This window comes from Hibiscus syriacus, unplaced genomic scaffold (genome assembly GCF_006381635.1).
Source record: "Hibiscus syriacus cultivar Baekdansim isolate YM2019G1 unplaced genomic scaffold, ASM638163v2 tig00111128_pilon, whole genome shotgun sequence".
In the NCBI taxonomy this organism is placed as follows: Eukaryota; Viridiplantae; Streptophyta; class Magnoliopsida; order Malvales; family Malvaceae; genus Hibiscus; species Hibiscus syriacus.
Window position 1 is genome coordinate 603,276 of NW_024062989.1, and position 13,902 is coordinate 617,177.

At 31.5% G+C, this 13,902-nt stretch overlaps 1 protein-coding gene across 1 annotated transcript; it reads right to left on the minus strand.

The window, feature by feature from the left end:
* Nucleotides 1-961: 961 nt before the first annotated feature.
* LOC120154358 (dof zinc finger protein DOF3.5-like) lies at nt 962-1,952 on the minus strand. The gene has a single exon (XM_039166136.1). It carries the CDS (start codon nt 1,949-1,951, stop codon nt 1,052-1,054), a length of 900 nt encoding a protein of 299 aa, XP_039022067.1. The 5' UTR covers nt 1,952; the 3' UTR covers nt 962-1,051.
* Nucleotides 1,953-13,902: the final 11,950 nt, after the last annotated feature.

The window sequence follows — 13,902 nt, forward strand, 5'->3', positions numbered from 1 at the left end:
GTAAGTGATTGAAAAATAATTACTGATTAGAGGAAAATTATTCTCTATGCAAAGTACGTCATAGATTCAGTTAATTAACCGCAAATTTAAAGATGAATTTTATTTAAATATATAATATGATAAATGAACATCAATTTACGTGGTTAAATACATATGTTTTTTAATTTTATTATACATATAAACTTAAATTTTGATTTAATTATAAAAAATTAGAAAGAATAAACGCGTTGAATTATTTTATATTAAATAAATATAATTATTTGTACATATAATACTTAAACAAAACTTTATATTTAAATGTTATAGGACACAAGGGCATAAATAGGACAACGAGGTACAACTAACAACATCTCATATATGCTACAAAAGAACCCAAAAAACAACCATAAAGGTTACTCTGGTTTAAAACTAATAGATATAATTGTGAATGAAAAATATATGATATGGTAAAATGATAATGACATATTTTAATTTATTAATTAATTTTATAATTTACATGGCGGAAAATAAATATATAACGTGAAAAATACTTACACCCTCTCATCTGTTGCTGGGGATACTATCATTACCATAAGATAAGATGTCCACATTTTTATTTTTTACATTAATTCTAAATAAGTTTCACTCTTTTTATGTTCGAAGAATATTATTTCCATTTATTATATTTTTTTAGAATTAAGTAAAAGTTGAAGGAAAATTAATGTAGGGAATGTTTGATAAAAAAGGAAAATTAAGAGGAAAATTAAAAATATTTATTATATACAAACACCATAATTAACTATTAGCAATACATTTGATTCCAAAATAGAAATAAAAAAAGAAAAGGGTGAAGTGGGCAAGTAAGCTACTGGAATTTATAATGTTTTAATATTTTTATTGTATTCAAATAAAGCCTTATTTAAAATGAACTAAGGATTTATTTGGATAAATCAAATGGTGACAGCTTATTTGAATACAATAAAAATAAGGCTTTTACACTAATAGTTAGTAATATTTTAATATAAAAAAAGTATATGTATTACTATATAAAATTGGAAATTTGACTTTGACTTCATGGTTTTGAAAAAAGTTCAAATCCAGACAGATCAAAGACACTCCAATTATCAGCCATTAAGTTTGAAGAAACCTTCAGGTGATCATCAAGTGGAAAGGACTCGAAGTGTTCCAGTTGAACCAACGGTTGACATTCAAAGCTGGGAGTGGCTGCTGCAGAATTAGACCAGAAAACATCCTGTTCCATTTCCTCAGCAAACAAATTCTGCAACCCAAGCGCATTCAGCGGCTCAGTTTCCAGCAATCCATCCACGCTGTTATTGTGCTCTTTTAGATGTTGCTTAACATGAGCCATTTCTTGAAGCAAATAAGATTCTGGACTCCGATGAACCACTGGTAACTCCATCGATGAATCATTTTGGGTGCTGGTATCTTGTTCTAAAACACTCCACGGATCGATCCCTTCATTGGGCCATTCTTGTGCAAGAATCTCGTGCTGATTGGAGATTGTGCTTTGGTTCAAGAATTGAGAAAAGATAACAGCTAGATCAATATCCGACCCACTAGTAGGAGTTGGTTGGTTCGTTGAGTTTCCATCCGAGGAACTACTGGTCCCAATCATCTGCTCATCGTGATTACTATGATTCTCGGAAACCTGAACCTGACAACCATTTTTGTTGGCGCCGGTGGACCTGCCACGCCGAGTCTTACGACAGCCACCACCGACAGGCACTTTCCTAAGGGAACCACCTTTGGTCCAATACCTTCTGCAACCTTTGCAAAAGTACCTGGGCTGCGACAAGCTGTAGTTATTGTAATAACAGAATTTGGTGTTGGCGGAGGCACAACGTGGACAACTGGGAGCAAGTTCAACCTTGGATTTCCACTTTCTGTCAATAGGCAGCAGAGGCCGTGGAACACCACACTGCAACATCTGGTCAGTACTAACTACGAACATTTTTTGTTTTTGTTTTTACGATAGGACCGCAACGCAACGCAAAGGAAAGGAATAAGTGGGAGAGGGATGGGAGTTTAGTGGGAGAAGAAGGGGGCATGTGTGTATGTATAGCGTTTAATGATGCAAAGGGGGAAACTTGGGCGGTTGGCGAGCCGTCGGGACCAAGAAATTGTACGTTTTGTAGTGATATGAGGGTTGTTTTGTAGTATACTCTAACTGCCATTCAATTACTAAGGTAGATGGATCGTGTGCGACTCTCTCTATATTTTGTTAGTGTCACTCATGTGCCGTTTTCTTCATTGCCCCCTCATCTAGATTGTAATTGAAGTACAAGTCAAAGCAACCCTACTCCTGCTTCTATTATAATTGTTGTTGTTATTAAAATTTGTTAAATATAGACTTAAATGTTTCTCTGTGTCATGTACACTCATATGAGTAGAAATAATCTATTCAATAACTTAAAAGGACAAAACAAATTATTTGATCCAACTATATCCCTCACGGGTTCAATAAATATAACAAAAGTTTATATTTATTTTATAATTTTTCAATAATACAACGAGATTATAATGCAATATATGCTTAGAATATTTATATTTAGAATATTTCTCACTTAATGTACACATTTTAAAATTTAATTTTTTATGGTAATTTTTTCGTTTTACATATTCGAAAATTTTATATTATTAATATATGTATTCACTTTCAAAAATATTTTCAAATCTACCATTAAAAAATTATCATTTATTTTTTCCACTATAACCGTTTAATAAATTTATTTATTCAATAACTTAAATGCAAGAGAATGCATGATAAGTTTTGTAACATAAATATATATAACCTTAGTGATGCTATTAAAAATCATGTTTGATCTTCATTATTTTAATGGTAAATTACGTGTTTAATACTGAAACTATTAGTTTTGTTCTGTTTTAATATTTAACTTTTATTTTTTCAAAATCATGCCTAACGTTTAATTTTTATTTCTGTTGAAAACTTAATGGATGAGTTCATCGGCTGACGCGTCTACAGTCGCCGGTCGTCTCATCTATCGACCGATAAAGGCTAAACTTTCTAGCCTGCATCTTCTTACCCCTAAACCCAATTTCAACCTCTGTTACATCGAAAAATGCTTCAATCTTCTCAAATTAACGATAGACTCTTCGATTTCTTCATCCTTTGATTTCCATGGTCCATCGTCTGATGGGCTTGAAATTGGATTATGTTGGTCAACTCGTCATTCTCTCGTGGTCCACCATTCAAATTGGTCTTTCGTCCGCTGAAGTCATTCCACGTCAATCTATCCGATAAGTTTTTAACAACAATATACTAAAATAAAACAAAAACTAAATATTAGAGATTATTTTGAAAAAAAATAAAAGTTTAGATATAAAAATAAACCAATACTAATAATTTAAAAATTAAATGAATAGTTACCCTTATTTTAATAATTGAATGAAATTATTTTCTTGGAAAATGCAAAATTTGAAGTTAACCGTTCACATGGGTAGCATACAATAGCATTTATAGTGGGTGAAAATAAGCGAGAATGTGGACATGATCAACTATTGTGGACTTTTAAAAGCATTTTCAATTAAAAAATTTGTTTGATCGTGAAATCAATGTCAAGTAAATAGAAATAAAAAAGATTGTGATGGAAACGGTAGTTTCAAACCAATCGTAAAAGTTATAATTTTTAGTTTTTTCATTTTTAATTTTACGTTTGGAATCAAATTATAATTTTACCTTTACTAATACATGAGTTTCATTTAATTATTTATTTACATTTTATTTTAATAATTTAATTCTAATATGATTATCCCTTGTTCTCATATGTAATGGGATAAGGGGGGTAAGATAGTAGGTTGCACCCAACACTAGGTTGAGAGCAGTTTCCGTAGGAGACCTCCAAATTATGAAATGCCCTCCATGGGACTCGATCTCACGACCTCAAGGTTAAGAACCTTGTGCTCTACCAACTGAGCTGGATGGTCATTTCTAATAATTTAATACTAACATCCTTAAAATATAATTTATTACTTAATAATTTATTTTTATTACTTAAAAATAAATAAAATTAATGGTTTATATATTAAAACATTAATAGTGAGTTATTATAAAATATATTTTTATTATAATTTTATTTTTAATTTTATATTTTATTATAATTTAAATTAATATATTTCATATATAATAATAATTTCTTTTGAATGTATTTATAATTTTTTTTTATTTTTGAATGGTTAAAAGGATAAATATATCATTTAAATTATATTATTTTAAATTTATATGAGTAATTTTGGTTGAATTGGAATAATTAAACATTTCATCTTGCTATGAAATGGAATTAATGAGAGATAGGATAACTTCTAATTTAATAAATTCACTTTAATTTGCAAGCATCAATGTATTTTTTTAATATTTTTTTGTCAAAACAAGTATCTAAATTATTATTGCGTAATAATTTTATATCCACATATTAAAAAGTATTGATAATTTATTTTTTTAATAAAATATTTAATTTATAAAAATATTTTTAATATATAATTTTAAAATATATTTTTATTATAGTTTAAGTTTATATATTTTATATACCATATTCTTAATAAGTATAAATATATTTTAAATTTTAAATTTATAACATAATGTCTATAATGAAAATTTTATCTTTTTAAATTTACTTTTTAACATTAATTTTAAACAATTAAATTTTAAATAATAATTTCAAAAATCACTTGTAAAAATAACTTTGCAAAAGTACTATCAAATTAAACCGAAATTTTGTACTATCAATATATTCACACTATACTTTGTTCGCGGTCTTGTAATAATAATAAAATTTTGATGAAGGAACGAAAGGTTTTTTTGCCCAATAAGGCACCCGTTTTATTTATTTAGTCTAATAGTACCTCCAAAATTAATTTAGGATCTACGATATTTTATACAGTCCTGGACGTCTGGAGTTTCATGGGATATAATTTTTATATTATGGGCCCAATATTTTAATATTTCTTGTAGAACTCGCCACCTCTTATTTTTTTCAGATTATTATGCGAATTTAATATTGGAAGCAAAAAAATTCACTGGAACTCATCACGTCGAGGTTAAGAGTTCTGTATATTTTTTCCGATCTCCAAAATGTAGTAGATTATGTTGAAAAGAACAATAAACGATGACCATTAGATTAGACTTTCAAAAATGCACATTAAGAAGAAAAAAACTACAAACTTAATACATTAACATAAGGAAGTAAATAGGACTAACCTTACGAACACCATAAACATTAAATAAAATTATTAACATAGCAATATTGATTAAGAATTTTAATCTTCGTAATCAGTAGATTCGTCAGAGTTAAGATTAAGTTCTTCAATTCTCCATTCTTTTTGTTGTTGTCGTTCACATACGAATTGGAACCACGCTTCTGGGTCTCCGTCATCTATGTTTTTTTCTTGTCTGAGTTGGTGGGATATTCGAGCAAGAAGCAACATTCTCAATGGTATGAGCAAGGTCGAGATCATCGATCGACATTAGAGAAAGAGTGATAGTAATATGTCTCAATCATTCCAGCAAGGTCTACATCATCGCTTAGATGAAACCTCGTGCATGATAGTGGAAATCTATAATATAAGGAAGATACTCTTCTACTGTTTCTGAGTAGAACTCTTGTTTATATATTGAACTTCAACTCGTGTAGTTGCATTTTTTTGGGAAACACATGGTTACAGATTTGCAATTGTAAAAAACAATTGTACGAATAGTTGACATGTTTGAAGAAAAAAATTCAAGCTTTGGAAGTAAAAGATTGAAGATGTTTTGGTTTTTTTTCTGATTTGTGTTGATACATCACTGAAAAGTTGCAGAAGATGATAATGCACCATTATTTCACCCGTTTTCTGAAAAGTTGTTTAAATTATGCATTGAATGACTGTTTAAATTATGTATGGAATGACCTATGAAAAGTTGCAGAAGATGATAATGCACCATTGCTTCACCCATTTTTTGAAAAGTTGTTTAAATTATGCATTAAATGACATCTGAAAAGTTGCAGAAGATGATAATGTACCACCACTATTTGGCCTACTGAGATGACATTTCACTGGAGAGTTGTTGAATGGTAATTAATGATTGGTCGTATTTGTTTTAAATTGGCTCACTTCAGATGAATCTTTACAAGACTAGTTATTTTTACAATTGTATTGAACAAGCAAAAAGTAATCTCTCTCTGAAGCTATGGCGAACAAGTTTTTCGCATTCGTCAACCCAAATGGCCAAATTATTGAAACTGAAGATGGTGTTCATCCATGTCACAGAGCTCACGAACATGATGTTCCCGGTAGATGTATCTCATCAGCAAATGAAGATGAAAACCAAAAAAATAGAGGATATGTTTCAAGTTTGAGATATTGACACGTCATTTCAGAGACTCCGCTCAAATATGGAGAAATCTCTATTATGGTTGGCCCTAATCAATCTTCCAATAATCAAATGATTGAGATTATTACCAAAACTGCAGATGTTCCTAGTTCATCAACTGCTGCACTGGTGACAGCAGAAGCAGGACCATTAGAAAATGTAGATAACCTCGTCGAGCGATTTGATGAAATCATTGGTGATTTTAGCAAGGATGATGAAACTTTTGTTCCACTTATGATGGATGATGACACACAAATAATAGATAAATATGATATCGTTGAGGCTGTTTCAGATAGACAAGCCTTTGATATAGAGGGTGATGTTTGGGAGGCAATCGTTTCTCATGGGCAAGCAATGCAAAATACTCTAGCGGTGTGGACACATCCACTAATAGCCATGCAAGAAGAAAGTTCACACCCCCAGATACCTCAAATTATGACCCAACTCCAAACTCCATTGATCCTTCATCCAAGGAATTTTGAGATTCATGATATGCCCGATATTTTCATAGCCCAATAGGGGACCTCAGATGAAGGATCAATGGAGTTTGGAGTTGGGTTACAATTTGAGAGTAAGAAATATGCGCAATTAGCTATGAAAGAGTTTTGTATCAAAACTCATATGGAAATCATTGTTGTGGAGTTTGACCAGAAGACATATTTTGTCAAATGTATTAACAATAACGTTGGCTGTAACTGTAGATACATGTCTCATACCTACAGCGAAAGATGTTGTGGAATGTGACAGGGTTCCACAATCAGTATAGTTGCACGTTCAGCTCCTTCATACAAGACCACAAAAACTTAGCCTCTGATGTCATTTATGCATACGTAAAGCAATCTAAGGATCCCGATATCAATGATTGTGGCATCAATACATAATAAATTTGGGTATATTCCATCTTATTACAAGTCCTGAATGGCCAAACAAAAAGCTATGACACTATTGCACAGTGATTGGGATTAAACATACGATGAGCTTCCACATATATTGCACGTAATGGAATATTTCATCCCCTGGGACCATTGTTCACTCATACACTTATTTTGCAACCACATTTAATGAAGAAGTTATCCTGGGAAGAGAGTTTTCAGAGGCTTGTTCTGGGCTTTCAGTTCATAAATTGAAGCTTTTGTTACTGCAACAGATGGTTCAAGTGGATGCACTTTTATGTACAACATATACAAACAAGTTCTTATGATAGTTGTTGCACAATATGGTGATAAACATCTTCCCCGTTGCCTTTTCCATTATTAAAAATGAGTTTGAGGAAACATAGAACTTTTTCTATCAAACTTGTGCTCATATATTGTCACTCAAGATGGGGTTTATATGGTCTCAGACCGTTCACTTGTGTTGTTAGCCATGATTGACAGACCAAGAAGTAGATGGTCGCCCCCCCCCATGCATTTTTTGCGTATTGCATACATTATATTGCTTTAAATGCTATGGCGCAGTTCAAAAATAAGAAGATCAAGAAAGAGATTATTAACATGGGTAACTTATTCAATTTTATGCTTCATTTTTTGGTCTTGGTCTTCATTTAAAATTATTATACTTACATGTAACTATTTTTTCAGGCTAGACATTACTACAACCGAGCTTCCATGCAATATTGGAAAATTTGAGAAAGTATGGAGAAGAGGTGTATAACTTCGCAGTTGAGATACCCCGGGAAAGATAGGCACAAGAATATAACGATCAAGGTCGACGCTATGACAATCAATCTTGTCGAGTGTATCAATTCAGTGCTAAAAGAGACAAAACATCTTCCGGTGGCAAGTATTGTTCGGTAGACATGCTTCAGATTGGGTAAAGTTTGGGTAGAAAAAGGTACCTAGGTAGAAGCAATACTCAACGAATGTAGAAATTGAGCTCCAGATTTGGATAAAACAATGACCAAAAATCAAAACTCATGCAACATCAATGTATGTTAGTGATTTCACCAGACTTAAATATTATTATATTGTCCAAGCGTTCGACCACATGAGGGTGGGACTTCTGCCACTTATATTGTTAATCTAAATAGAAGATAGTGTGATTGTAGTCGATTTCAAGCCTTTAGATACCTATGCGCTCACGTGATTGTTGTATGTATACATGTCAATGTAGACTCATACATTTACGTTGATGATTGTTATAGCTTGCATAATATGTGCAACATATACAGTTGCGAGTTTATGTATCTCCTTAACGATGCATATTGGCCACTTACTGTCTCTGAAGAATGGTTGCCCAATCCGCAATTATGAAGAAAGTCAACGGGTCGTCCTGAATGTAGTCGAATTCATACTAATATGGATGACCCTCAAAGAGAGCAAGGTATGTCAAAGTTATGTGGCCACTACAGAGGTGAATGACACATTAGGAAGCACTGTCCACATCTCCCAAAATATCGAGGAGGTCGATAAATCCTTTTAATCGTATTCCCATGTTGTATCGATTTTACAAATATCAATGATAATTTTTTTCTTCCTAATGTGTATTTCTGAAAGTCTAATCTAATGTTCATAGTTTATTGTTATTTTCAATATAATAAACCACAATTTTAGAAAACGAAAAAAAAATCATAAAAATTTGTCAAGTCGACGTGACGAGTTCTAGTATTTTTTTTTCTTCCCAATATTAAATTCGCATAATAATCTAAAAAAATAAATTTTTAAAGGAATCCATTACTTCGAGATGACGAGTTCTACAAGAAATATTAAAATATTAGGCCCGAAATATAAAAATTATAACCCATAGAACACGTTACGTCGAGGTGACGAATTCGCCTAAGAATGTAAGGAATGTCGTAGATCCGGAATTAATTTTAGAGGTGCTATTGGGCGAAATAAATAAAACGGGTGCCCTATTGGGCCAGAAAAAAACCAGAAACGAACATCGAGTGGAGGGTCTATGTGTTTGGAGGTGCATCATTAGCTACGTGTCCTCCCATAAAACAGTAAAACTTAAAAGGGAACATTCTTTGACTTATCACGTGACTAATCAATTGTTGGAGTGATTTGAACACCATAAGATATATTTACCTTTTCCTTTCTTCATTTATATAATACAATATTCATGCAATATAAAACTCATTTAAATGACGAAAAACTAAAGCTTTACGATTTCTTCACTATTAGACGATTTTATCGCTAATCTAGGTTTTTCTAATATATTTATAAATCCTTTGTTTTAGTAAAAAAAAAACTAATATATGTGTTTGGCAATTAAAATTTGAAAGTATACAATTCTTCAAAAAAAATGAAGAAATATCAATGTATCAACAAATGAATAACTTATTGATAAATTAAATAAACTATTTAATATATTGTTTTCTAGTTCCAAATAAATATCACTGTTCATTGCATTCTTTAGGTAGTAGCATTATTAAATATAGGCTCAGATTTGAAGATAAAATCAAACAGATACATATTTGCAGGCTGTTGATTGCAAACATTTATTGAGTTTTGGGTAACGTTTTTGAAGCATTGGATAAGACCACGTGGGGGAGGTTTTGAGTCGTTTTCATGAGAAATATGTGTGTAATAAAGGATTGAGGCTTCACATCACATACCTTTCCTCCCACATTCCCTTTGCTTGCCTTACCCATTCATTCATTTGCATTGCATCCTTCTCTCAAATTATAATATTCTGTCTTCCCCTTGGTTTTAATCAGAATCTCGTGTAAGACACAGTTAATGATTCAATTTTTAACATATATAATTCAAATACATATGATTTACAAAACAATTCTTTTATAAAATATTTTCTGGATGTGAACAGATACAGTACAATGTTAAGTAAAAATAATAAATATAAATATATTTTCGTTGATAATCTTAAATAATAATTGTCGAGACGTTATTTTACCCGGCGAAAACAAGTGTTGTTGCTTTCTAAATCTCGTCTCGAAAAAGTAAGTGTTTTTCTTCTGGTATAAGATAAAACACAATTTGTGGAGTCGCCACCAATCATTTTATCGAGGTGTGATTGGTCACCAAAATGCTCTGTTATTTTAATAAAATTTCATTGATAATACAAGTGGGATGCCTTAACTTGTCAGCATCAATGTAGATGAGATTACCAGGATAATGCAACCGTATGATGAACAAAATGATCATATATGGTCAATCCCATTGTCACTGTTTCACCATTTTCATTCTTCATACATTTATGTCTCATCGGAAATATTTTCCCAATTCAATGATCTTTCTGAAAGATGATATGGGTTTTCAGCATATCCCAACGTTTGCTTCTTGTTAATGTGAGTCTTCAAAATGCCCCACATTCTAATTCTGGTTGGAATGAGTCTTCAAAATGCCCCAACATTTTCTTCTTGTTGATGTGAGTTTTAACATCCCAACCCGTACCCGACCCAGATACGAGTCTGAGATATCATATTTATTTTTTAAAACAATTTCCTTACAAAATAACTTAACATTTGAACTTATATCAATAAAATACAATCATATATTGTTGAATTAGATTTCATTATAACAAAATTGAACAAAAAAATATGTTTTCGTGAACAGTACTGTGAACAGTACCGTGAACAGTGCTACAGTGTACCGATGCACAAAAAAAATCGAATATAAATTGTGTATCGATGCACTGCTACAGTGTACAGAGGCATTGCTACAGTAATTTCGTCAAAATACGTATAAATTCATAAAAATCTAAGCTTTCATCCATATAAAATTACCATTTACATATACACGTTTAAAATATTACAAAACTCAATTATATGATTTTACAAACCAATTAGAGCATATCAGATTCAAACTTTTATTTACATGCCAACCACTATCATTATTACAAAATATATATTATTCAATTCTTTTCTGATCTGATCTTTGGAAAGGAGGAACTGACTTGTCTTGCATAACTTTTATCAATCTTCCTCTTCTCGGAACCTACGCGTGAAACAATCACACGCTAAGTTGTTGACTTAGTGAGGCATATAAAACATATAATAAACCATAGAACATTTCATATAACAAAAATGCACACATGCATATATATATACAATCATTACATCATTTATGTTTCTATCATATTCATACTATATTATCATTTATATTTCTTATCTCTTGTTCATATAATCTCTTATGTTCTTATCATATATCTTATATCTCATGCTTATAACAGATGCAATAAATCATAACACACATTTATCATTTCATACAGTTCATATCACACATCATATATATATTACATACATTATATTCAGGATTATCTCTTTATTATCCCATGTGCATTATTGAGAACTTTAGGTATTCGAGTACATTGAAGTTGTGCACTATTGTTGTCACCACAGCTCGTATAAGTCCCACTTAGTGGCATATGAAATTTTATCCCGAATGACATGTGAATATGTCCCGAAGGACCTATGAGTTGTCCCGAAGGACCGCGTAGTCCCTCAACTCTTAGCATGCCAACTATACCTATAGCTCTCGTATCATATAACATGAGCATTATCATTCATAACAGTTCATATCATTGCTCTTATGATCACATATTTCTTTTCTTCTGTCACATACCACATGTATGTGTATCACGTATTACATATTCATATGTCACATAGTTCATATCACTTTACATAGAATCACGTAGGTTATTTCATATGGCTTATATCATTTCTCCTTTGTTCATATACATATGTCATATATTGTTCACATATAGTCATATATTCATCACATAGCACATAAAATAACATATCATGCATATCACTTAGTTGATATCATATTTTTCATATATTCATGTAGTTCAATATAACATATTGCATATAATAACATATGACACCTATACACATTTTCATGCACGCATGCACACATAAAAATCACATAACATTTTAGAAATTACTTCTTACCATAATAACTCTGTCACTAGCTCATCGCAAGCCAATGTTTGATCGATAACATAAGTACAATTAAATTGCACTAACCTTAGCCTTACTTTGATTCGATCCTAATTCTTTGATTGTTCTGAAACTTGTTTAGGCTCAATATCTACATAAACATAATTTCTGAGACAATTATCAGAAGCCTAAACCTTATAAGTTGGTATTAATAACTTAGGCTAATTTAATAAACCAAACTTCTACTTTTCCTTTAGGAGTGTACCGATGCACTATGTATGCATCAGTACCCAAAATAACTTCGAAATTTTCATGCATCGATGCATCCCTTAATGCATTGATGCACCTTCAAAATTGGTCTTAGTGCATCGGTGCCCAATCATAGTGTACCGATGCACCTGTCAATTATAAACTGATTTCATCCGAAAATTCCATAACTTTTCATTAAAATTCTTCATGTTTCATTCCCTTTTCTATTCTTAACTCAAGTACATATACTTAAACTAATTCCTACTCATTCAATACATCTTTAACCTTAAAATTCCATCTTTCATATGGAAATCAATAATCATACCAAATTTTCAAGATGCTCAAAATCCAATTCTATCACTTCATATCTCTTAATTAAGTTGATGACAAGTCAAATTTAGTTTCAAATTCAACTTATCAACTCTTTTCCAAAAATTCACTTAAAAACTCATTTTCTTTAATCTTTCATAACTTCTTAATCTTTTGATTTTAAGACAACTTATGCTTTCCTTAAGCTTAAGTATCACCTAAGGATCAAAACCCATACTTAAAATCAACAAACAATCAAGTAATCAGAAAACTTACCTTTTCTTGGAGTGCTTCACGTTGAAGAAGAAGAAAGAAGATGAAGAAGAAGTTTTGGAGAAAATATCTCTTTCATCTTATCTTATATCCTTATCAATCCCATTTTTAATTAATTTCTAAGTCAAATGATCATTTTGTCCTTCACTTCATTTAATAATTACTAATAATTTTCAGGAAATATTTCCAAATAAATCATTGAACTATTCATCTATTCTACTTTTATCACCAAATTTTGAAATTTTACAATTTGGTCACTAACCCGATATTGAGGATGTTACATGAGCCTTCAGGATGTCCCAACATTATAAGTTGTAAGGCTTACTCTCAATGTCCATTTGATTTGAACCTCATAATCCCCACGAGGTCCAACTTTGATAATACCCCACTGTGGGTACTCTTGGCTCTATTTGTGCGCAAATCTGTTTATCTTGAATGCTCGCGGCTATCCTCGCTTCTTCTGGATCCTTCTGTTGGAGGCAACGGTGTCGTGGTAGCATCTGGTTGGAGCACCTGAAGGCGGCGGCCGAAATAGCTCTAGGGTTGGTGAACCCTAGAGTTTATGCTAGATTAGATCTGGACCGTTGGATCTCTCCAGATCCAACGGTTGAAATCTGTAGAGGCATAAATAAGATGTGAAAACCCTAATCGAGTTTGGGTCATCTGGGCTTGAACTGTGTCTGGGCCTAAACCGGGTTGATTTTGTAAAATGGGCCTTCGGGTTGTATTATTTGTAATAATAAATATATTAATATATTATAATAATAGTAATAATAAATAATAGTAATACTATAATAATATAGTAATAATAATAATATATGCAAACTCGAACAAACGGCCTAGATCTAAGATTTTACCTTCG

What these genes read in the sequence shown, in the direction of transcription:
- LOC120154358 (XM_039166136.1), bottom strand. Translation starts at nt 1,951, where the DNA reads ATGTTCGTAGTTAGTACTGACCAGATGTTGCAGTGTGGTGTTCCACGG.